General features: G+C 44.1%; 5 protein-coding genes across 7 annotated transcripts; 3 read left to right on the forward strand and 2 right to left on the reverse strand.

Moving 5' to 3' along the window:
- Window positions 1-1,600: 1,600 nt before the first annotated feature.
- Window positions 1,601-6,856, reverse strand: LOC125760777 (serine/arginine repetitive matrix protein 2). The gene is made up of 5 exons (XM_049421246.1): window positions 6,714-6,856; window positions 6,472-6,640; window positions 3,775-6,406; window positions 2,344-3,581; window positions 1,601-2,250 (listed from the first exon to the last, which is right to left on the reverse strand). Exons 2-5 carry the CDS (start codon window positions 6,482-6,484, stop codon window positions 1,799-1,801), a joined length of 4,335 nt encoding a protein of 1,444 aa, XP_049277203.1. The 5' UTR covers window positions 6,485-6,640; window positions 6,714-6,856; the 3' UTR covers window positions 1,601-1,798.
- Window positions 6,857-7,296: 440 nt separating this feature from the next.
- LOC125760774 (uncharacterized) lies at window positions 7,297-13,066 on the forward strand. The gene is made up of 3 exons (XM_049421236.1): window positions 7,297-7,519; window positions 7,600-10,721; window positions 10,809-13,066. Exons 1-3 carry the CDS (start codon window positions 7,489-7,491, stop codon window positions 12,849-12,851), a joined length of 5,196 nt encoding a protein of 1,731 aa, XP_049277193.1. The 5' UTR covers window positions 7,297-7,488; the 3' UTR covers window positions 12,852-13,066.
- A 663-nt stretch (window positions 13,067-13,729) lies between these two features.
- On the reverse strand, window positions 13,730-17,483 carry LOC125760834 (rRNA 2'-O-methyltransferase fibrillarin-like). 2 transcript variants are annotated; one of them, XM_049421356.1, is made up of 3 exons: window positions 17,374-17,483; window positions 16,431-16,861; window positions 13,730-15,372 (listed from the first exon to the last, which is right to left on the reverse strand). In XM_049421356.1, exons 2-3 carry the CDS (start codon window positions 16,828-16,830, stop codon window positions 15,215-15,217), a joined length of 558 nt encoding a protein of 185 aa, XP_049277313.1. In that variant the 5' UTR covers window positions 16,831-16,861; window positions 17,374-17,483; the 3' UTR covers window positions 13,730-15,214. The 2 variants fall into 2 exon arrangements, with proteins under 2 accessions (XP_049277313.1, XP_049277314.1); XM_049421357.1 differs by lacking the exon at window positions 17,374-17,483 and adding an exon at window positions 16,970-17,334.
- Window positions 17,484-18,641: 1,158 nt separating this feature from the next.
- Window positions 18,642-20,777, forward strand: LOC125760799 (synaptic vesicle glycoprotein 2B-like). Its single transcript, XM_049421315.1, has 5 exons — window positions 18,642-18,757; window positions 18,834-18,893; window positions 18,964-19,288; window positions 19,364-20,359; window positions 20,437-20,777. Exons 1-5 carry the CDS (start codon window positions 18,724-18,726, stop codon window positions 20,645-20,647), a joined length of 1,626 nt encoding a protein of 541 aa, XP_049277272.1. The 5' UTR covers window positions 18,642-18,723; the 3' UTR covers window positions 20,648-20,777.
- Window positions 20,778-20,889: 112 nt separating this feature from the next.
- On the forward strand, window positions 20,890-24,316 carry LOC125760788 (probable ATP-dependent RNA helicase DDX43). Of its 2 annotated transcripts, XM_049421293.1 has the most exons (3): window positions 20,890-21,292; window positions 21,435-21,820; window positions 21,903-24,316. In XM_049421293.1, exons 2-3 carry the CDS (start codon window positions 21,532-21,534, stop codon window positions 23,765-23,767), a joined length of 2,154 nt encoding a protein of 717 aa, XP_049277250.1. In that variant the 5' UTR covers window positions 20,890-21,292; window positions 21,435-21,531; the 3' UTR covers window positions 23,768-24,316. The 2 variants fall into 2 exon arrangements, with proteins under 2 accessions (XP_049277250.1, XP_049277251.1); XM_049421294.1 differs by lacking the exon at window positions 20,890-21,292 and having other exon boundaries at window positions 21,299-21,820.
- The last annotated feature ends 51 nt before the right edge of the window (window positions 24,317-24,367 follow it).

Raw genomic sequence — 24,367 nt, forward strand, 5'->3', positions numbered from 1 at the left:
TGTCAATATTTCCGATTTGCTTAATATTCCTTTCGGTTACTTGCCTGCTATTCTACGACGGAGGCGGACTGCGTTATTTCTACGTTATTTACATTCGTTTCATCTCCTTCCCTCACTTGTTCATATGTTCTAGCATATGTTTTGTTGCAGTTATGTCCCTGTCTGTCTGCAGCGTTGCTGCATGCATTTAGCTGCATCAGTGAGTGAAGCGGAAAAAGACTAATAAATGCACAAAACCGTGAGATGAAATACACGAAGAAACTAAAAAAGGTTAAGAGGAGAGGAAGAAACAACAACAAAAAAAAACAGAATCGCTCCTTAACGGCCAGACTCGAAGGATCCCAGGAAGTGAAACCATTTCCCATTACCTTCCTGCGCTGCCAACACATTTCGTTGGGGTAAGGGCATTATTTTTTTTTTCTTCCTTCGCTCGCAAAGTCCATGTAGCTATTAAAACCGCTTCCTACTTCTCCCATTTGCTGCTGCGTGCGGTTCATTGCACGGGAACTGAATGCGTCAACGAAAGGAAGCACAAACGATAAATGTATGAATAAGCATGCTCGTATGCGTGTGCGTCCCTTATTCGAAGAACCGGCACGGCGAACGAGACGGAAAGCAAGAAAGAATACAGCAGCAGCAAGAGATGCGCGAATGCATCTCATCTTCCCATGCCACTGTTGCAAACCCCGAATGATCGGTTGAAAGCGGTGCAATGATTCTTTTTGCTATTTTCACTGTTATTATTCACATGCATTTCCTTCGTTTCTCTTCTTCGCACCATCTCCTTGTTGCACCAAGGAGATTCGAAAATTTGGTTCCCATGCAAACCACTTTCTTCCCAGGGTCTTCTGCTCTGCATCCCTTTTTGGTAGCGCGCTTCCCTTCTGGGAGGTGTTTGCTTGTTGTTTTCTTTGCTCATCATAATCGAACAAGCTGCTGATAAGCTCATCTCGGATTGGGTTTATTTTTTTTCTTTTCTTGGGTTTACTGGTTTAACAAAAGAGCATGGGAATTAAACCGGTGGTATGGGCGTTTAAACGCGATCGAGAGGCATGGAAAACTACGAATCTTCGGGATACACATGAGAAATTCAGTTTTGATACATTTGCAAGATATGTTGACTAATTCAAATTCGATTTACTTTCTTCTGCATGTACTGTGTCGTCTTAGAAATATTGTTACATAAAAGAATAAAGTTTTCTAATAAACTGGAAAGTCTATTACAATTAGATTTTGTAGGTAAATTTTTTATTAAATTGCATATTAATTTGTTCCTATTCAAACATATGTGAGACTTGCTTTCTACATACCCTACTCCCAGAACACATCAGATTGCAAACGTTTTGTAAGTCACAAAAGATGTATTCTGTTTTTGGGCAACTTTGGGCAACGATTGCAAAAATCAATCTTCATTCCATTGTACATACCTCTTATGGGCTTGTTTCGTGTTCTAAATGAGAAGCTTTATTTAAAAAGTAATAAACAAAAACAAGAATAGTCATTTTATAGTTTGTCGTTTTATTGTTATCAACTGAAAGCGTTCAAATTCTACCAGTTTAAATGTTGTTAATGTTTCCAATTTATCCAAGATAACGATATATAAAAAAATAAACAAGATTTGGCGGAATTGTATTTCCATCAAATGGGTCTTGTTTTGTAAGACGAAACAATAGAAAAAGGTTAATATTATAACATCGGTTAGTAAACGTAATAAAAAAAATTAGAAATAATATATGAGATACTGTGCACATACGGTCACCTCTATTCGTTCGGACTGGCCACGAACGATGCAATCCGTTCACTGGTGTTGAAGATTATCCCGGTGTTTCATCTGCAACTCGAATCGTCTATTCGTACGAACACCTTTCAATATTTTGGATTGCTTCGAGCGTAGCTGCTCTACCGGAAGCACGCCGACCACATTCGTGCTTGTCGATGCTAGCGAACCGGATACTGGAACAGCGCTCGTATCTGTACCGATTTGTTTCGGCTTAAACGTTGCCTGAAATTGTTTTAACCGGTTAGCCATTCTTTCCGTATTGCTTGCGATGGGTTTCTTTGCGGTGCTTGCTGCCGCTATAGCGGATAGTGCATGATGGTCAGCCAAGCCGACCGATTTAGCTACAGTCTGGCCTTCCTTGGTGCGCTTAGTAAATAGTCCTGCCGACGGCACCGGTATTCCTCCGCCAGCGGATTTGAAAATGAATGGTTTTGTTGATGAGGAGGGAATTTTCTTTTCCACCGATGGAACTGCAACATTTAAGAAATAGTAAAACAAAAATAATTTCACGATACGGGGGCATGTTTGTAGAATGCTGGCACGCATCCAGAAACCACACTTACCTCCAGTTGATACGGACCCATCCGCAATGGGCTGTGAAAGTAGCTTTGTTGCCGGACTGCACGAAGAAAGAATTTGTTTGGCTCGCGATTCCTTACGCTTCATGAAATCAGCTAGCGATTCCATTCGATTGAAATGGTTTGCGTGTATAGATTTGAAGTTTGGCAACTTGCTGGTCTTGTTTCGTTTCATTTCCGATGGTTTGTGCTCCGACAGTGAACGCTTTCGAGGCTTGCGCAGCTTTTCTCCAATGCTTTTCGAGCTGGTCTCCATCGTTTCATGTCGCTGTTGCTGTTGGTCCTGTAAGCTTTTCAGCATTAGTCGTTCATCGATCGTCTCTACCAGCATGGTGCAGTTAGCCGGGCTATGAAAAGTGACATTTCGCTTCATTGTCGTGTCCGCAGCACTGGCGGAAAGGGACCGTTTACGACTTTCGAACTGCACATTAAGCTGCTTGGTATCCTCACATTCATTTACTAGCTGTACCACTGACGGTTTCACGGCCAACGGTGTACTGGTGGCACTGCCACCACCATCACCACCATGTGCCGACTCATCGTTGATTTGCTTGCAGAACGCCGCCTCAGCCGGACTGTCCATTATTTCGATAACTTCCGGCGGCTTATCGGGGGAACATTTATCGTTCGCTTCCTGTGCCGTTAATTTTGAATCTGGCGTGTGAGGTGCCACTGGGCCAGGCGTGTCAGCCGTAATATCTATGATAGAACTATTCGGCTTTACAGGTGAGTACGTTTCGTTCAGTGCAAAGCGAGCAGGCGTGTCCGGTGCGATTACGATCGAAGGTATTACGGGTGCGGACACTTTAGTGTCCTCTTCCGTTGGTTCTTGGTGGGAAGGTTTATGAATGTGTTCAACGACATTATTCATCTCATCTTCTAAATATTCGATACTTCCAAATGATGCTTCTTGAAGCATTTCCTCATTAGCCATTTCATTCGAGGTAAAGACGCTTTCGGTTGGAACCACTTTTGACTCTTCTTCCGGTTTGATATCAGCAGCAGAATCTAATGATACATCATGCAATGGTGGTTCGATCGCGGCATTTGATTCGTCTACTATTTGATCAACCGTAATATTGCCTCCCTCTTCATGGTCAGCTAAGGTATGTGCCAAATCTTCCTTTGCATCAGAATTTTCGATTTGCGAATTTTGCTTAACGTCCGTATCACAGGAAGATTCTTTCAATGCCAAATCTTCGCCGTGGTGTTGTAAAATTGCACTGTAATAAAAAATAAAATAATCAATTGAACATAACGGCTAGTCGGAAATTATCTCACAAAACAAAAAGTATACAACAAGAAATACATTATGAGAACAATTTTAAGAAAAGAGAAAATAACTACGAAAACAGTGAACTAATGGAACATTGGGAGTAATAGAACAGAAATAACATTTTTGCTTGCCGAACTTACCGTTCCGAATTGGAAACTTCAGCGATATTATCATTGGGCAACTGATTGTGTTTTTCTTCTTCTAGCGTCATATGTTGGGTTTCCGGAACATCCATGTTTTCTTCAACCAGCTGTGCGGTTAATGTTTCTTTCATTGTGACCGATCCTACAGTATCCTCCTCAACTTTCCTATCCGGTACATCTTCTTCCATCGGTTCCATTGCCACATCGCTATGATCCGTCGTCTCAGCAACGGCAACCTGCTCTTGTTGTTTTTGCTCTACACCATCGCCGCCGCTATAGTTATCAACGGTCGCTTCATTTACGAGTTTAACAGGACCTTCTGGAATGTCCATTCCTTCCGCAGAGTGCATTACTTCATCGGCTGTAACATTATCAACCGCTGTTGTAATACTAAGTTCTTCTGGTTTCTGGTTTTCAACAACCTGCATTTTCTTCGGTGATAATACTTTAGGCACTGGAACGGGTTGGTTTGCTTTAGGTGGAACAACCGACTGTCGGGTAGTTGCTGTTTGGTTGTCTGTATCGAAAAACTTTTTCGGCTTAATTTTTCGACCGGAGCGACTGCTTCCTGCAGCCTGTGTATCGGCACTAGAGTTTTCATTAACTTTACTGCGGTCATCTTCGTTCAATTCATCCGTCTTTTCCGACAGCGTTTGTCTCTGTACCGTTGGTCTACCAAACCCAATAGATGTACGAATTATCATCGGCTCCAAAATAATCACAGCACGATCCGTCTCATCGATCGGGTGTTGCTGCCTTTGTAGTTTTTTAGCGGTTACGTGATGATGGTCGTCTTCGCCACGTTTAGTAATGAATGTATTCTGCTTATCGTTTTCATCACATTCGACTAATTCTTCCACCTTCTGATCATTTGCCATTGGTGGAGCGGAAGACTTTCGTTCGACGATTCCGGCCAAGGCAGTAGTCTGCTTTGATGGTGTGCTTGTAGGATTAATTTTACCAGAGCGTGTGTTTTTCGGTACTACATTCATTGTAGATATGTCCTCCTCTCTGTTATTAGCTACAACAGTTTCTTCACCCAATGCTGGTGAGGAACCTGTAATGTGGACAAACGTTGTCATTGTTTCAACACCATCGTCGAATCCAAACATTTTTTTCGGCTTTATCTTCCGTCCCGATCGTGATACCGTTCCATCAGTCGGATTTTCCATTTGAGGAGATTCTGTGCCAAGCAATGAAAGGTTTGATTCTAATCGGCTCTTAAGTTTCGGCGTTTCTACACCAACATTTTCTATGATTTTCTTCTTTGTAGGTGATTTCGTAGCTTCTTCGATGTCATCCACTTTCCTTTTTCGTGTGCTGTCGATAGAAACATTTTCGTTAGTGCTGATGGTGTCCATCGTTTTTTCATCCTGCTCAAAATCAAACACTTTTTTCGGTTTTATCTTTCTTCCCGAACGAGTCAATGGTTCTTCCGCTGTTGTAATATCAGCTTTTGCCACACTTGTGACATCTCCAACAGAATCAGACTTCTCAACTGCAACGGATTTTTGACGACGTCCTGGAGTTTTGTTTGCCGTCCCCTGTGATCTCGGAGTACCTACATCCAAAGTTGTTGCGCTTGTATCTGTTATAGCTTTAGCGGGTTTGCGGCCTGGTGTTTTCGGAACAGCTTGCAGCGAATCCATATTCTCACTGCGAAAAGATTGTGTGACCGCTACGTTTAACATCGATTTGCCAACACGGCGCCCTGGAGTTTGCGTAGCTTTTTTGTCAGTTTTTGATGCAGTTTCTGAAATGCTCTTCCCCGGATGTATGTCGTCATCGGCTTCTTCTTTGCCTGGAGCCATCGATTTTGCACGGCGACCTGGTGTTTTCGGAGTAGCTTTCACATTTAAATCCAACAAAGCTTTTCCGGCCCGTTTTCCTGGCGTCTTTGGAGGAGCTTGTTCCGATGTTGAAATTTCCTTCTGTGTTTCTTTGCTAAATAATGATGTTGCAGCTCTACGTTTTGGTGTATCTACCTCCAGCTGATCAGGTGCTACCGACTTGGCACGACGTCCCGGTGTCTTCCGAACAGCAAGACCCTTGTTTTCTTCATCATCCGGATGTGGGTTTTGCTCTACGCCGATGTTCTTCGCAACCGACTTTGCAGGCGTCTTAGAGCGACCAGGAGTTTTTGTCAGCTTGTCCTTAAGAACCACATCTTGATCTTCAAGAGCATGTTTACGAGGACTGCTTAGTACCTCACTTTCAAATTCCATTAACTTTGTCGGGATCTTTATCTTGCGTCCAGATTTTGAGGTACCAGCGGCATCTTCCACCGTATTTCCCTTTTCGATCTTTTCCTTGTTCTTCGTCGGAGTGTCCAAATGTTCGGAGATAGTTTTTCTGGTGATGGTTTTGCGTGCGCCCTTTGCCTCTACCGGAGAAATTTGCTCCTTCGTCACCGCTCGCTTACTTGGTGTACCGGCGCTAAGCTCCACTGCTTTCTTTGCTCTCACGGCTACAGATTTTCTAGCTTCAGAAGGCGATACACTCGGTGCTCGTTCCGGCGAGCCAAGATGCGCTGGACGCCTAACCTTTCGGCCGGATTTTGTGGTTGCTTCTCTCACGGTAGTTTCATCCTGCTGCAGGGTACGCTTTTTCGGCGTCGATCCCAACTCGTCTGAAAGTAAACAAACCCGCATTTGTATCATTCCCCCGTTACAAGAAGCACCAAAGTAAACTTACCCAAGCGATTCATATCGCCAACAGTAGTTAGTAAAGAGGGGATTTTACGCAAAGAAAATTTTTACTGGTACAAAATGGAACCACGCAACACTCTAGCGTTATCGGTAAACGACACTGTTGATGAATGATATGCGCTATTGCTCAATTATGTTATCCGTCACTGGCGGTACTGTCCACGGAACGAAATTGAAAAAAGTAATGCAGTTTAACGTCTAGAACGATACACAAATTCAAGTTTTTACGCTGTGTTCAGCAGTGCCACCGTCAGCTAGCGTTGAGAGTTTGATCTTTGTTATTTGTCCGTTTTTTTTCGTTTGCTGAAATTCGTTTGCAACCGACCAGAGTAGTTGATCAAATTACCGTCGAAACACTAGCGCCACGTAACGACGTTACAACGTCAAATGTCAGTGTCAAATTATTTGAAATATTTTGAAACAGCTGTTAAATTGCACAAAGTCAATGCAAAATCTGTATCCTAGAAATCCCTCTATAAAGCTCACTTGACGACATTTTTGTGTCATTAATCAAAATCAAAGTACTTAGTAATTAATAATTTCATTCAAATCGTATATTATTCCTATTTCCTCACTACAGCGAGTCGAACTTTTGATGCTGTAATCCAAAGTTTTACATATGTACGTCTGACGTCGTGCTTTCAATAAAGGGTTTGGTTTTATATGACATATTACAATTAACAACTTTTAATAGATTTTGGACATGAGTAAATACAAGAGTGATACAATTTCGGTGCATAAAAATACATTAAACGTAACGCTTCGCATCGTGACGTGACGTTACGCGGTTTCCAGTAATTACCTGTATTTGAAAGCAACCATTTCACAGCTGTCAAATTGACGAGAGCGGTGAAAGAGCAAGCGTGGGAAAAACGTGGATCGTGTTTCAGAAGACGAGCAGCACAATTGCGAAGCTACTGAATTTTATTGGGATAGTTTGTTCGTTCATCGTTTTATTTGTTAAGTTTGTAGTGTTCTGTCCGTGCGCAGCAAACATTCCAGCATGAATCAGGAGGAGGAAATCCCGACAAGAGGTAAGAAAATGATTTTAAAGACGCTGTCTCTCACCGGCAATGGACGCTTCTGATTTTCGTGTTTTGCAACGAATTTGCAGTCACCCGTGGTGCTCTTCGTCGGCGTTCAGTTGACCAGGAACCGACCCCACAAAAACCGAGTGGTACGGCTGGAACCGGAACGCCTAAGAAAACGAACAGCACTACCAAGAGAGTTAATGCTCTAAACCCGATACAGGAGAGTGAAGGTCGCCCGTCCACTCCAATAGCAGGCCGTAACACACGACGCCGTATGTCGGAAACCATCGATACTCCAACTTTGCCCAATAAATTGGTACAGAACCTCAAAGAGACGGTAATGAGCTCCGAGCCCGGCAAGCGTTCACGTAATACTTCTCTTACTGAGGAGAATTTGAACGAACTGAACGAGGGAAGTAGCGGAATGCTATCAACCCGCTCACGTACGCCTGCTCGTGTTCGTGCGTCTCATGAAACTCTGATTACTACCAGCTCTCCACTAACTTTAACTCCTGCCGTACGGCGCTCTACTCGGCGCAACAGTGTCACCTCCGACGACGGAAATATTTCAGTACAGTCGCTTCCTATCACTACCCCGAAGATGAATTCGGGTCTGCGTGCTCTAAAGGATGACACCATTATCGAGGAAGACGCCGGTGATGATCGAGCTGAATCGGTATCATCGGAGAACTCTGTTCGCCAAATGCGAAGCCATTCGTCTTTGTCATATTTGGGGCCTGCTAGTCCACGCAGCACTACTGCGAGTCCAGTGTTGACTGCAAAACATGAATCAACACCACCGCGCACCAATACCACTCCTCGTGTTACATTAACCCCGAGTTCGCTGTCCAAAATGTCACCACGGTCTAAAAATATTTCCTTCGGCGATGATACCAAACGAGAAGATATTCAGAGCTCATTTTCCAAAACGCCAACATCCTTGTCAAAGAAAGTTTTTATCGTCGTGGAAGATCTGCGAAACTGCGAGCTCAAGGGTGTTTCACCCAAGGCGGATGCAATAATTGATATTTCACCGAAAACAGAGGAAGCTGAGAAACAAGAACAATCCGTCAATTCATCTACGATGTGCGAAAATGTAGAGCATGACAATCAGGCATTGAACGAGACCGTTCAGAGTACCAATGAGGAAAAAACGAATGCCTCTACATCCGTTGTCGCTGTACAAAACGATGAATGTACCGTGGGAAAGGTCAGCGATAATAATGTCAGTGGAATCGATGTACTGGAAGCATCTGTAAAAGAAGTGGCCGACACAAAATTGGAAGATATTATCACTGTCAACGATAGCATTCGTTCTACAGATCAGTCCTTGTCGGAAGGAAACAAATTTGCACAGTCTTGGTCACAATCAGTGCGACGTTCTGCTACAACAGGTATAGACGAATACAGCATTCGCAAACAGGAAGAAGAGAAACGACTCGAAGAGGCGAAAGAATCCTTGCAAAAGGTTCAAATGGACTCATCGTTTAAAGCAAGTTCGCCAGCAGCAAGTCAACATTCACCGGATAAGAGGGAAGACGAAGAAGAGGACGAGGCAGAAATGGAGCAACGAAATGAGTTTGTGGATGACGAGGCGCTCGAAGTGGAAGACTATCAGTCGTGCGACTCACTGGATGATGATTTAAAACGGGAAATGGAAGAAAACGAAATTCCGGATCATGGTGAAGATCTGGGAAGTGAAGACACGGAGGAGAACGACGATCAGGAAGACGATGAAGATGAGAATGATTCGTGGGTTGTCTCTGATGACGATGAAGAAGCTTTGTTGCGCAGTTCAAATGAGGATCTGACTTCATCAACTTCACTAAAGAAATCAAAAACTATCAATCGGCGACGCATTGTAGACAGCGAGGAACAGGAAGAAAAGGAAAACAGCATTGGTTTCGAGAAAAAATCTTCGCCTGTGAAATCCCCGAAAAGCAACACCAGCATCAGACGTTCGGTGACACCGGTTTCGGTGCTGCAGACCAGTATCGTCGAAACGAAGGAGAACAACTTGGTGGGAAGTTTGGTAACATCTGTTACTGACGCGACACCTACAAAAACGTCAATTTCTCCAGTCAAAATATCTTCTAACAAGAAACAACTTTCCGAACCAGTTGATGTTGAATCGTCTGAAAAGGAGGATGAAGCGACAGATTGTAGCGCGGTTATGTTTGAGGATGCTAATGAGATGAAGGAAAACGGTCATCAAAACGATAAGGAAATGGAAAACGATGCATTGTTGTCAACATCTCCTAACAAAATCGGTACTTCCCGTAAAAGCTTACCAATTGATGTTGCAAACCTTAAAGAGCCACACGGTGTCGCTGATGCTCGTAAAAGCCTTCCCGCGAGTGTAAAACTGCAGACGGATGAGAAGACCGATGAGGCTGAAGTGGAGCCTGAAATCGATAATAATGAAAATAAGGAAGAAATAATTGATTTGGAGGAAAATGTGGAAGTAGAGACTTCCGTATACGATGACAATAAGGCACTAAATGAGTCGTCATCATCGCAAGTGACATCAGAGCAGCCTGTGGATGAAATGTCCAAACTGGATCGGAAGTCCATGCCGCCCATATCCCTTGTTTCTGCACAGTTTTACATTGGCGAAACAAAAAAGCGCAACACTGTTGGTGGAGGGAGTACTAATATGTCAACATCCACTCCCAAGCAAAACGGATCATCGGCGGTAACGGAGAAAAAGTCAGTAACAGCGGAGAAGACGAATTCGAAGATCAACAACTCGATCGTGCCAAATCCATTTGCACTTGCCAACGGTGCAAAACTGAAGTCACGTGCGTCATTAGATTCGAGTACAGCGATTAAACAGAATGTAAAAAAATCGCGCCTCTCTTTGCCATCAAAATTCGTCGAAGAAGATGTGCCCTCTGAGTCAGGAGTTGGTGTGAATGGTTCGCAGGAACCGGAACCTATGGAAGTGGACGAAGTGATCGAAGAGGAACACGTGGCGAATGAGGAAGCAACCAAGCAAAACGACAATGGAGAAGCGGATGATGATGTTTCGGTACAGGAAGTGCAGGTGGATGAGAAACAACGCACTAAAAAAGATAAACCCAAACCCAAACCCAGGGCCTTTGAGGATTATGATTTAGGTAACATACTGGTCCGTTGCAATGATTTCATGCGGGAGGAGATACAGCGCAAAAAGCAACTAGCATCTGTTTTGCGCAAGAAAAAGGTAAGTTAGTGGTTTATTTTACTTGTAAAGGATAAATCATACCGCACTTTATTCACCATATTTCTTGATATTATTTGCATGTAATAGGTAGAGAAAAAGCGACTGCGAGAGTTGGAAAAACAAGAAGAACTGGAATTGGCCAAAAACGCCACCAAAACTCCATCCAACAATGATGCTGATCCAAACAACGCCAATGTCTCGACCGGTAATGACTCCAGTGGCCAGGGCGAGGAACCGACAAAGAAAAAGAAGAAGAGAAAGCCTAAGACGAAGAATTATTTACTGGAGGAGCTGGCTGAAACGAAGAAGGAACGATTGGAACAGGCTTTACGGCGTAAGCTGCAAGTGATCGAACGTCGAAAGCAGTCCAAAAAGGATCGTCAGCTTGAGAAGAAGAAACAGCTGAACAAGGAAAATGGGGACAGCGCAAATGTAACGGGAGGCATTGGAGCTAAGCTGGAAAAAATGAAGAAAAAACAAAAAGCAAAAACAAGCGACAAAGCTAAAGCAGTTGGGGAAAATGAGTCGAAAGATCCAGCAGTTCGTGTGGCCATTTCGGCATTTGCCGTTTTTAATCAACTGACGAACAATCAAGTTCAGTTGCCATCTTCGGAAGCTGCAGTTGATGGAAATCGAATGGCGCCATCAAGCAATACGCATGTGGCAGTTTCGCCTAAAGAAAAGAAGCAACTGCTGAAATCACCCGCAAAGAAAGAGTCATCAGATCAGCAGGAAAATACGAAGGAAATTGTAAAGACACATAACCTCTCTGATGTGAAAGAAAGCAAAAAGGGACCACAAACGGAACCCCTTGGAAAAAAGATCGAAAATGGAAAGGAAAAGCTGCTAGCGTCTACTATCGAGCGCCAAACGTCAAGTGCGGATACTATTGCTGTTAGCAAGAAGAAACAAAACTTGACCGTGCAGCCAGAAGATTTGCTGATTCCGAACAACAAAATGAATCCTCCATTATTGCAATCTGCAAGTGATGGTTTGAAGGAGAATGCAGGAAAGATCTCTAAGAAACACAAAAAGAAGCAAATGATGGCGCTCGCTTCAGAAGGTTCGGAAAACATTCATCAAAAGGAGGACGCATTTTCAGGTGCGCATAAAATATCCGCCGGTGATGCGGTGAAACCAGTCGAGGTTAAAGTAACAGCTGAAACCAAACCATATTCCAATGATGAAAAGCCGAAGGAAAAGAAGCGAAAAAAAGAACATGTAGCAGAACTAACGCTTATTGAAGCTGATTCTGATATTCCAAAACAAAAGAAGAACAAAAAGATCAAACGGAACGGAGCTGCAGAAGATCCTGCAAAGCTTACAAGTGCCATCGGTGAGCTGCGTCCCGAAGTAGAGCAGAGCGAAAACATAAATAGAAATAAGAAAAAACTCGCTTCTCAGGCAGAAAACGGTGCGATGGTGGTTGGAAACACGAATGAATTGTCTCGCAAGAAACCAACATCCGTCGTGAAGGAACCTACAAAGCCGGACGCGTCGATCGCTCCGGCAAAAAAGCGTAAACGTGAGCAGCAGGGTGACAGTTCGGTAGTTTCAACGCCCCGACCGGCGAAGCACACGAAGCTGCGCGTCCTGCAACGCATCGAAAGTGGCGGTTTCTTCGTGGAAAATGTGACGCCGGATAAGGTGCGGCTGAAGCGCAACTTTGGCTTCCAGGAGCGACCAGCGACACCCGCTAAGCAGCTTGGTTTTAAGGTTACCTCTATTCTACCTACCGCACAGGAAGAGCTACGAGGCATGGCAACAGCCTCTAAAACGTATTCCAAGGACGGGCAAAAGAAGTCCAAGTTCGGAGATGTCGTGAAAGAGCAGAACTTGAGCTTGCCGCAACCGGTGTGGACCAGCTCGGGTGTATTTTTTGAATCTGCTACCGATTGTAATGAAGGTGATAGTGTTCAAAAGAAAACTCATAAATCAGGTATCAAACAGCTAAAGGTTCAGGGTAAGGGTGAATTCAATGTCAAAGCACTTCGACCTGGACAGAACGCAGAAAAACCTCATCGCGTAGACCCGACCACAGTTGAACAATCTGTGTTGAACTTTAAGCGACAACAACTTATCGAAAAGACAGCTCATTTGCGCGTAAAGCAGAAGACTCAGCGTGTGTGAGAGACGTATTGATGTGCTACTGTGTCAGCCTTAACAAGCATTGTACATAATTGGTTTCGATTTTGTTCTTTTTTCACACACAAGCATTAAACTATCATTAAATTGTCTTGTGTTCTTCTTTATAAACCAGTGAATGATCCTAATATTACATGCGATATATGCGGAATTGTCAAAATGGATATTCAATAAATTAAATTACATTACAAAAATTATAATTGTGTATTTTTTTTTGTTTAATCCAAAAGCGCAGAGCTGGTCATGACGCCAGTTTCGTTCTCATCTTGGAACTGGAATGGAACTGTTTCTATATCGTACTACACACCAGCATAAATTAGCCACAACATGTCACAGGGATTCAAGAATATTGAATTTGAAAGTAGCGCTTCACACAAACGAACTGTACAAGGGACGAGATATTAGGAATTAAGGCAGACAACAAGAAAGTTAGCTAGATAAGAACAAAATATAAGAGGAAGCATTAATACTCAGTTGAGTTAGAACTGCAAACCGAAACACGTTTCACATCGGTTGGCAACTCCTTGAAGTGATCCGGAAAGCTGATTCCTTTCTCCCGCATCATCAGACAAACCTCCAAATTCGCTCCACTAAACACTGCTGAGATTTTCGTCAAGATGTAGGTTGGATCCGCTCTTTCAAAAAGATCTTCTATTGGAACATTAGTGCATCTTATAAAGTTCTGAATTAAATGGTCAGATACCGAGTTCGTAGTTGGTACACATAATTAGTCGATTTTGTAGTGAAGTTATGTGTAGTGGATTTATTCATTGACCAGGGCTGTTCCTTATCCTTGCATATCACAAACGTTACATCGGCTGGAAAAGAATTTCGGAAATATTTAGACCAAAATTGTTCATACGTTTGTCATTTCACACCGTTTATATATTTTTCTGCGTATGTTTCACATGCTTCTTTCTCGTTAATCTTGTTTAATGCTTCGCCGTTTGCTGAGTGGAGAGCCGTAAATCGTTTCCTGCCATAATACGCATACTGTGTTTCTGCTTTGTTCTCTATCTTAGTTTTCCGCCGAGATTGGTCCGGATAGTACAATTTTCCGCTTCGATTGTTAGTAAAAGTATTTCCCATTTCACATCCCCCCCTATATGCTTTTTCACAATTCTACAAACCGACGCTTAGCCGGTTCACAGTACGATGATACAAGCTAAACCCATTAAATCCTTCTGTTGATCCGCACATTTTTCTTCAGTTATAGCTTTAAAAATCCATATTTAACGGTATACGTACGTAATAATTAATCAGAGAGGAACGAATGGAAAACTTGGTTGAGGGAATATCATCAACGCTTACTATTTTGTGGAGGCCTCTGAAGAGAAAAATCATAAAAAGGAAAAGAGGCGCTCACCTACTCACGATTAGCACAATATTAAATTATAAAAAAAAACAAATGGAATCAGTCTCGTCAAATGTACACGATAAAGGATACGACACACGATTCGAGAGGAGCGTCCGATAGTTAAAAGATAAGCAAATACGTAGAGATAAACTGTACAATCTCAGTGTTTATCCAGATCGTCATCGCATGCTGCGGCGACGCGCATATACTACACTTACTTTTTCTGCCCTCTCTTTCTCGCTCTCTGAGTGTTTGTGTGTGTGTGTTTGAAGCTTATCTAATGTTCCTTCTAATCAATCAAATGCACCTACACACACATGTACACGCATCGTCTGCCCTACCTGTTCGCTGTTCGCCGGACACAAATAGAAATGCAATGGAACTGCGCTTTTTTCCGCTACGTCGCAAGATTGAGATCTCCTGTCCATACTCTAAAAACGTTACTACCGGGGAGAGAGGGATGGATTCTTTTCTTGTGTTTTTTTGTTGCGATCTTTGTTTTCCTCTGCTGCACGCCTCTCCTCATTGGAATCTTTGCATTAATGTTTCACTTGTAACGAATAACGCTTTCACGGCTGCTTACATTTTTTTGTTTTGCTTTTTCTTACTTAATAATCCGTTTTGAGGGTAGAAATCAAAACGGTTCACTTTGCTGCAATAGAAGAAAAATCTTGTACTTTATCTTTCTTGCCGGGGGAACACACGGCTATCGCGCCGGGATTATTGATTGAATCGTTCTCTTGCTGATTTCCGCGACTTCTTTCGCATTCGGTTTGACTTGTTTTCTTCTGCCATACGTTGATCTGTTTTGTATTGTTTATATATGTTTACGAACTGCAGCTCACTCCTTCTCTTTTGCATACTTTTCCTCTCTTCTTTACATTCTTCCACAGCTGCTTCACTTCAATCGCACGTCGTCGTACGTGGGCTGATCACCACCGCCGCCGCCGCCGTAGTGGACATCATTGAAACATCGTTCCCGAGATGCACCTTAGAATGCCATGGAAACACCGTCACGCCGCCGGTCCTCCTCGCGGTCTCGCCGATCATCGTTAATGATGGTATTGATCATATCCCGTGCACGATCAATGTTCAGCTGATCACCCATGACTGACACATTATTGGCGCCGTTCTCGTTGCGAGCCTTGTCTGTTGGGAGTTTGTTGGTAAGCGGGGAGAGAGAGTCGGGTTTGTAAAGAGTAGCAACACACACACACGCACGCACGCACACGCACACAACCATCATATCGCGAATTTTCGCTGCGAAGATTGCGGAGCAAGAGGCGGAAGTAGGAACTCGTCGATGGATGCAGTTACACGGAATAGAAACGTTAGCGGGGAAGAAGGAAGATCTAGGTAAGGTGGTTGATTAGGGGTATACTAGATAGGTGAGTGGGTGTGTGTGTGCGTGAGAGTGCGCGCATATCGAATATAATCGATAGAGCAAACGCCGCGCAGAGAACAACGCACCACACGCACACTCATGAACGAGTTACGGTCTTTTTCTTATTCTCATTCTCCATCTCTCTTGCTCCATTTTCATACCTCCTTTCCACTAGAGTAGGATAAGGGGCGATAGCGAAAAGAAGGGGGATATGCCTTCACGGGCTTCGGTACTATACACATTCAAACTCCTGCAGCCTGTTTTTTTTTGTTTCAGCGCCGGTTTCAAGCGTTCAGCGTTCACACAAAATGAGGAAGTTCATATGACGACGTCACAGCTTGCCGTAACAGGATTTATCTGCATATAGCAACGTTTCCCACGCAGACTAGATGAGCAAAACGGTGTACAATGTACTAACTATTCGTTCCATTACTGTATCGTTCTGTTTCCTTATTTTTTTCTGTACGAGTACCGAACACACTTTGTAGAGGATGCGTTTTTTTATATCGACCATTAAAAACCGCTATCGTTAACCATTGCATCCCGCGTTCCAAGCAGTACTATTTCAACAAAACCGAAACAACTCCTTTCCCGGGTACGGAAGAAAGAGAACAGAACGACGCACGGTTCGATTCGTACCGTGTGCTGTTGGTACGCGCACAGCATCCGGAGCGTGCGGATTCCGGGGAACCACAATATGAACAGGACAGAGCGTTGTACCACCAATAGCATCTTGCTGCTGCAGCTTTTGCCAGAGCTCTCACACATCATCCTTCTTTTCTCTACGTTACATCTTCTACAAAAGCAAACAATACACGCTTACCAATCTGCACCGACACACGGCAACGGTCCTGGATTTCACGGATCTTGTTACCGCCGCGACCAATAATGAACTTAACCTTGTCGGCTTCGACTTCAAACACCTCGGTCTTTGCCGTCGCCGGGTCAATCCTCGGCGGGCCACGGCTGCCACCACCACCACCACCGCCTCCATTTCCACGGTAGCCACCGCCACCGCCACCACCGCGGTAACCACCATCGTCATCACGGCGACCACCGTAACCGCCCGAACGGTATCCTCCGCCACCACCGCCATTACGATCGTATCCGCCACGGTCGCTACGGTAGTCCCGGCGTTCTCGGTCATAGCTGTAGCTATCACCACCGCCGCCACCTCCGCCATAGCCGCGGTCGGAATCATCACGTTCTCTCCAGTCTGGCATATTTGAATTGGATTTGCTTTAAATTTCCGTACTGTTTGAAGAGAAGCAAAGAACAGGAGACAGTGATTAATTACACGTCGCAGTATGCATAGCCAGGGAGAGTTACAAACTACTCTTATTGATAGTGTTATGACCGTACAGAGCGATACAGAAAGCGAACACGCCAAGAGAGCCTTAAACTGGAGAAATATCACCGGGAAAATGCTGTTCACACTGAAAACAAAATGGTGCCCGGGCGCGTGGACACGATAAAACAGTGAGTGTGTGTCTTTCGCACGCGCAGCGCTAGCAGCGCCGTTAGATGAATGTGAGCGTACCAACTGAAGCTTTCTTCCCTGTACAACGGCACACTCACACACATGCATCAGTGGTTGAGCCCTCTGTCCACACGGCAATGCATCGCAATAGCCGCTGCATTTTTACAATATTAAATACTATTCCAACGTAGAAAAAAATCGTTACATCAAACCATTTCTAGCTCTACAATGCTATTGGTAGTGCAAAACATTCTACTTATACAGAATTTACAGCAAAAAAATGTACCTGTACTACCGCAGCTTCACTTCACACACAACCTATTCCACGGTTCTACGAAACGGAAATGGCGAAAATTGGGATGTTCCATGAAGTTCCCGGATATTTCAACGCTACGGATTAAACGATACGCACTATTGACAGCGCGAGCGAAATTTCGCCTTCATTCCCAAGGTCTACGCATATTTTTAAAATAACAGTTGACTTTTTCAATTTGACCAATCGCGGAGGTTGGAAGATAGGTTTCATTTTCTAAAAAAAATATTCCGAATAAAGCAAATCATTTTGGTTTTGGCTTCATATAGAAAAAAACACACATACCTTTACATATTTACATATACTAACAGAAACTCTACATACGCTGATTCTTTCGGTTCGACTAGTTCATGAGCGTGTATTGTGATTTGTATGTACTAATTTAAATAACCGATTACATAAACCGATTGTTGGTAGCAGATATTTTACCAAATTAGTGATCCAGTTGCACTAGGTAAATTCGAAGAACAAACTGCCCAATGACAAAAAGGGTTTTTTTTGCTCATATAAATGTCCATTGTTATCTACGTCCATACATTTGAGTTACCTTCTAGAAAGTTCTAATGGTTCTCCAAATAACTGGTACATGCCGGATGAATGAAAAGCGAACGCAGTAAAAAATCTCTAAAATATTGTCTTGTTTTTCAGCGCCTTGTCCCAACAACTGTACCTTCATCTATCTTCCCTGGTCCATGCTGTAGAAGCAGAAGTACCTAATGCAAATAGTTTTACACCAAAAAACATATAAAAGTGCGAAAAGATCTACGAAAATGGTAAGCCTACGGACATCGTTGTGCAGCTTAAACCAACAGAAATGATCATCAGAATCCTAATGATAGCGTCTATGTCGTCATTTCGGATATCATTTCACACAAGCGTTCTGCGAAATCACACTGTTGCACACTACGAAACGACCCGCGGAAGCTGATTGCTGCTGCCAGTGGGGCCAGCAGATTATGGATCTTTGTTTAATTTGATACCCCCCTGATCTGATAAAAGTGGCTTGACGGCAGTCTGGACGGTGGTCTTGTTGTTAGGTTAAACAGTAACAGTTTGTTTTACGAGCTCTCCCGCGAGTACCGGGAGGTTTGTTTCCCGGTGCAACCGTTAGCGAAGATTTACGGCTCGCCTTATCCACCGGAGGCTCTTGGCAAAGTGGTGGTTGATGGCACAGAGCGGAAAGTAGTGGGTAATTTCTATCCACGATGCCGCGATGATATAAAGAGATGAAATCAGCAAAACCGCCGAGATTCCACTGAGCTTTGACAGGAAGAAAGTCAACCATTCAGTTAGTCGTATCAACTGATAGTTAGGCATTGAACGATGACCATGGACGATACGATCGAAAAGCTGCCCGGTAAGTATCGAGTACACAATAATGTGTAAGGATCCATCATCTTTACGATTCATTTGGATTCATTTTGTCATTACAGAGCCCAAGGATGTCGCATATCAACGTCCGGTAAAGCTCGACGATGCTCTCTTGATGACTAGTAAGTGTCTTAGCAGTTGGACATTTTGCCAACATCCTCAATGATAATATCAATTCCATTTCGATTACAGAATTCGGGATCTATAATCTGTGCTTGATAACGATTTCTGGCACTATTCTCGCGGCAGTACTACTGGAAACATTGGGCATAAGTTATGTACTACCGGTAGCAGAATGTGATTTGCTGCTGACCACCAAAGAGAAGGGTGTGCTGAGTGCAATTTCGTTCGCCGGCATCATCAGCAGTTCCCATCTGTGGGGTTTCTTGGCCGATACGAGAGGTAGAAGAACAGTCATACTGCCGACATTGTTTCTTGCATTTGTTTCCACCGTACTGTCCAGCTTCACGACCAATTTTTGGCTCATTACGTTGACGCGCTTCTTCACTGGATTTTTGTAAGTAGACAGACACGTGCAGCGTTGTGTAATATTCGTGCAATGCACTATTCGAATCCTCGTTTTCTATCACAGCATTTCTGGTTCGTCGGCTACAATCTACGCATATCTTGGCGAATTTCATGCAAAATCAAACAGCTCTCGTGCCATCATGGGTGCCTCTTTTGTGTTTGGAGTGGGTTGTATCCTACTGCCACTGATCGCATGGTCAGTTATCAACCAGGAGTGGGAATTCACGATTCCGTTGCTCGATATCGTATATCGACCATGGCGTCTGTTTATCGTAGTTTGTGGATTGCCGAGTCTCGTTTGTGGAATAGCACTGCTATACTTCCCGGAAAGCCCGAAGTTTCTGTTCTCCAGAGGACATGAACAGGAAACGATCGAGATAGTGCATAAGATGTACCGATGGAACACGGGCAGTAAGGGACCAAAGCTGGAGCTTACATCGCTGTTGCAGGAAACCGAAGCACAGCAAACTAAAATCCGTCGCGAGGAAGCGGCCAACAGCAAGAGTGTTCTTCGGCTGCTGAAACAAATGTGGCAGCAGACTGCGCCACTGTTTATGGGAACGTATCGCAAACGCACTACGATCATCTGTGTGCTACAGTTCGGCATTTATCTTACGTCCAACGGAATGTACATGTTCTTCCCGGATATTTTGAATCGGATAGCCGAACTGGAGGATCAGGGAGTCTCTCGAACGACCGTGTGTCAAGCGGTTTACAATACTCAGGTGGATCTCAGCCAATTGCAACAGCCCGACCTTAATGCAACAGTACTGCCCGAAGTGTGCCATCAAAAGCTGGACATTTCTGCCTATGAACACTCGTTCGTACTGGAAACCATCTACGCACTGGGATTTGCAGTGATAGGGCTCATCATTAACGCAGTCGGCAAACTGCCTATCCTAGTTTTCATATTTGGTTTTTGTGGAATTTGTGGCATATTGATCGTCTTCATCGACTTACCTTTGCTAGCAATCTGGTTCTACGTGATACTGCTAACGTGTGGGTTCTGCATTAGCGTCGTTAATGCCTGCACGGTCGATTTGTTCCCGACCAATTTGCGGTGAGCAATCGTACTTCCGGTTGTAATACAAATCACAGTACAGCATAATAACATTGCACCATTTCTTACCTTTACAGTGCCATGGCTGTGTGCATCTCGCTGATGTTTGGACGGTTGGGCAGCGTGGTCGGGGCGAATATTGTAGGTCTGCTGCTAGATTCACAGTGTGAGCTAACGTTCTGGATTTCCGGTGTTTCACTGATTGGTTGTGGAGTATTGTCCTTTTTCATTCCTAACATTTACAAGCGAAATGGGCTGCAAGACAGATTCAGCATATCGTCACGGTGAGCGTTCCGTGGTAACAATGACCGGATTAAAAGCCTTGTAGTAATTCTTTGCCTCAATAGCTTTTAAGTTTAAGCCTGATAATCGCTTCACTATAGAGACTGAAATATACCAATCATTTTGTAGACGAAAAGATCAATTGTTTGAGTATGGAGTGTAGATTCTTTTGGAATCGATAAAAAAGGTGAAGTAACGCAAAAGGCTGCCTTGATCCAGATGTTTGCACTGATGTGTTTAGTGCCTGTACTGCCACGGCTCTCCCATTTCATTGTTCACGTTGTTAAAGTATAAACGGATTCTTTTAATGCTTCTGCTATCTTCACTACAATTAAAATCTGATCCACGGACACATTTCAATGCAGAGTACATTTTGTAGAGTTTATTCCGACTGTTTTACATTTATAATCAAACCAATGCTTATGCCAGCAAAATGATGTGCGAAACTCCCAACTTGATTAGGAAATGGTTATTTTTATTTCACAGTGTAACATTTTTCACGAGCTAATTGTATCATCTGTCAAATGACATGGTGCTCAAGGAACGTCTGTGCCACTGTGCCTAAACGCATTGATTGTGGCGGCTTTAGAACTGCAACCTTGCAATTCCGGTAATTGAAACAAAAAAAAACCATCGCTCCTGTAGTTCCATGTAAGTTCATTGCTGAAGTTTGACCAGCAGATATCAGTAGTTTTTGCTGATTTCGGTCCGTGCTTGAGAGAGATCTGATGCACGTCATATTGTTGCTACCATTGCGGTTATTGTTTAACTTCGTATTGTTTTAATTCTACAGAATTGACGTTGCGAATACCGTTGTTTAGCTACGGAGAGTTTTGGCGAAGTAATATACTGGTAGAAAAAGAAAGAAAAAATACGTCGAAATAAAAATAATGTGGGACGACGACGAGTGTTGGGATGACGATTCTTCCAAGGCGAAGCCTGTATCTGATAATAGGTCTTCCGAAGTTTCACAGCCGTACCCGGATCCACCTTCTCATAAGCCACACAGAACGGCAAAAGATTCACATCATCGCGAAAAACGTTCGCGGGATTCAGTGTCATCTGGTGGTGATAGTGTTCGTATTGAGGTACACAGCCATGTTATACCGAGAATTATTGGAAAACGAGGTGCAACCGTTCAGGAGTTACGAACGCGAACCCAAGCACGCATCGCAATTGGTAAGATCAAGGAATGCAAAGGGGTAACTCATGGGTAAAATAGCAAACCACATTGTTGACCAAGTACATAATGTCTTTGCAGATAATAATCGGGATGATGATAGCATGGGAACTATTACCATTTCTGGAGAACCAGAACACGTAAAAGCGGCTCAAAAAGCTGTGCAGGATATCATAAATGGTACCAGCACGGACAAACCGCGCAGTTCCGACTCTGGTCGGCCTCCTAGATCTGGCTTCAGCAGTGGTTCGACAAATGATCGACATTACAGCCGTGACGATCGTAGCAACCGTTACGAAAATGCTAGTGGAGGAAGCCGGTACAAAAATAGCGACAGTTCCTATGGTGGTGGTGGTGGTGGCCGTGCTCGTAGCGGCGGACACAACGATTTTTATGACTCGGGTCGCCGGTCGAACAATGATTATAGTAATAGCTATCATTCATCTCATGCTGACAAGAATGCTACAAGCGATGAAATTATCGACTGGGCTTCGCTGAACAAAGCGGCCGACGAGGCTGCCAAGGAACGATGGGCCAAATGTCCTCCGCTCGTGAAGACATTCTACACTGAGCGAGATGAAGTGGCCCAAATGAGCCAGGCAGAAGTTGCCGCATTCCGAGAGGCTAACAACAATATCGTTGTAGAACGCACCTTTAAGCAAGAGAGTGGAGAACAGAAACCAATCCCAAATCCGGTGACAGATTTTCATCAGGCGTTTGGAGATTTTCCGGACCTGATGGAAGAATTGCGTAAACAGAACTTTACCAAACCTTCGCCGATACAAGCACAAGCTTGGCCCGTACTGCTGCAGGGTGACGATCTAATCGGTATCGCACAGACAGGTACAGGTAAAACGTTGGCCTTCTTGTTGCCGGCGTTTATTCACATCGAGGGACAACCCGTTCCGCGGGGCAGTCGGGGAGGACCCAATGTGTTGGTGTTGGCACCGACACGCGAGCTAGCGCTACAGATCGAGAAAGAGGTGGCGAAGTATCAGTTCCGCGACATAAAGGCCGTCTGTCTGTATGGAGGTGGTGATCGACGGGCACAAATTAACGTTGTACGGGGTGGCGTTGAGATACTGATAGCCACACCGGGTCGTTTGAATGATCTCGTGCAGGAAGGTGTGGTGGATGTAACGAGCATCACGTATCTCGTGTTGGACGAAGCAGACCGTATGCTCGATATGGGCTTTGAGCCACAGATTCGCAAAGTATTGCTGGACATACGACCAGACCGGCAGACCATCATGACCAGCGCAACCTGGCCCGATGGTGTGCGTCGGCTTGCGCAAAGCTACATGCATGATCCGATACAGGTGTACATTGGTACGCTTGATCTGGCTGCTACGCATACGGTCACGCAGCAGGTTGAGGTGATAGATGAAGATGACAAGTGGCATCGTATTAACGAGTTTGTCCGCGACATGCTGCCAACCGATAAAGTGATCATATTCTGTGGCAAAAAAACGCGTGCCGACGATCTGTCGTCCGAGTTCATTTTAAACAACATCCCATGCCAATCGATTCACGGCAATCGGGAGCAGTCTGATCGAGAGCAAGCACTGGAGGATATTAAATCGGGCGCGGTAAACATACTGATTGCCACGGACGTTGCGTCACGGGGACTCGACATAGAGGATATAACGCACGTGGTGAATTATGATTTTCCGCGTAACATCGAAGAGTACGTGCATCGTGTAGGACGTACGGGTCGTGCAGGGCGTAGTGGTATTTCGCTAAGCTTTATGACACGCTCTGATTGGGCAGTGGCGGCCGAACTGATCAAGATCATGGAGGAAGCCGATCAGGAGGTACCGAGCGAGGTGCGCGACATGGCAACACGGTTCGAGGCTCGGCGCGATCGTGGTGGTGGCGGGGGTCGCGGGGGTGGTGGGGGTCGCGGTGGAAGGGAAAGATTCGGAGGCAGACGACAATGGTTATAAAATATTCCCACCGGTAAGCTTAATACAGTTAATTTTTGCAGCTCATGGAGCATTAATTGGTATGAAATTCGTTCCTAAATTCTATCGAATTTAACTGTCATATCGTTTCCATTAAATTGATTCTTAAAGCAGCACGCAGCAGGCACCAAGTGCGGCGCTTACAAAGACTGGTACACTGGTATATTGGCCAAAGTAATTTTACGTTACCATCATCAGTTTCCTTCAAACGAATGAAAGTAATTTCTTAGCAAGGTATGTTGGAAAGCTGATGTTATCCTAGATAAATCACCTAGGGTGTGAGAGATAGCAGGGCACTCGTAACAGGTTGTGTTTCTAGTAAAGGAATTCGAATAATACATTTAAGTGCCTTCAATGTGAAGGTTTGTTCGGCGCGAAGGAAATAGGAAGAATTTTTAGCAAATAATGCAAAGAACGCACTGCGTCAATCCATCCATTATGGAGGCGCCCTCCATTATGAACATTATACTTTATCATTTGTTATCGTTTTATTGAACTCCAGCAGAATGTGAAATAAAATAGCTGCACGCAGCTAAATTTGCAACGGATTTGGTGGATTGTTGAAATTTGATCCATTCTTCT

Source organism: Anopheles funestus, chromosome 2RL, assembly GCF_943734845.2.
Source record: "Anopheles funestus chromosome 2RL, idAnoFuneDA-416_04, whole genome shotgun sequence".
NCBI classification, from domain to species: domain Eukaryota; kingdom Metazoa; phylum Arthropoda; class Insecta; order Diptera; family Culicidae; genus Anopheles; species Anopheles funestus.

Excerpts from the sequence above, each read along its gene's own strand:
- LOC125760777 (XM_049421246.1), bottom strand. Across the intron at positions 3,582-3,774 it reads GAAGTTTCCAATTCGGAACG|TGCAATTTTACAACACCACG; the intron begins GTAAGTTCGGCA and ends TTTTTATTACAG. Across the intron at positions 2,251-2,343 it reads TGGGTCCGTATCAACTGGAG|TTCCATCGGTGGAAAAGAAA; the intron begins GTAAGTGTGGTT and ends TAAATGTTGCAG.
- LOC125760774 (XM_049421236.1), top strand. The coding sequence starts at position 7,489 with ATGAATCAGGAGGAGGAAATCCCGACAAGAG. Across the intron at positions 7,520-7,599 it reads GGAGGAAATCCCGACAAGAG|TCACCCGTGGTGCTCTTCGT; the intron begins GTAAGAAAATGA and ends ACGAATTTGCAG. Across the intron at positions 10,722-10,808 it reads CTGTTTTGCGCAAGAAAAAG|GTAGAGAAAAAGCGACTGCG; the intron begins GTAAGTTAGTGG and ends TGCATGTAATAG.
- LOC125760834 (XM_049421356.1), bottom strand. The coding sequence starts at position 16,830 with ATGCCAGACTGGAGAGAACGTGATGATTCCGACCGCGGCTATGGCGGA. Across the intron at positions 15,373-16,430 it reads CCGTGTGTCGGTGCAGATTG|ACAAGGCTCGCAACGAGAAC; the intron begins GTAAGCGTGTAT and ends AACTCCCAACAG.
- LOC125760799 (XM_049421315.1), top strand. The coding sequence starts at position 18,724 with ATGACCATGGACGATACGATCGAAAAGCTGCCCG. Across the intron at positions 18,894-18,963 it reads CGATGCTCTCTTGATGACTA|AATTCGGGATCTATAATCTG; the intron begins GTAAGTGTCTTA and ends TTTCGATTACAG. Across the intron at positions 19,289-19,363 it reads CGCTTCTTCACTGGATTTTT|CATTTCTGGTTCGTCGGCTA; the intron begins GTAAGTAGACAG and ends TTTCTATCACAG.
- LOC125760788 (XM_049421293.1), top strand. The coding sequence starts at position 21,532 with ATGTGGGACGACGACGAGTGTTGGGATGACGATTCTTCCAAGGCGAAG. Across the intron at positions 21,821-21,902 it reads CCAAGCACGCATCGCAATTG|ATAATAATCGGGATGATGAT; the intron begins GTAAGATCAAGG and ends ATGTCTTTGCAG.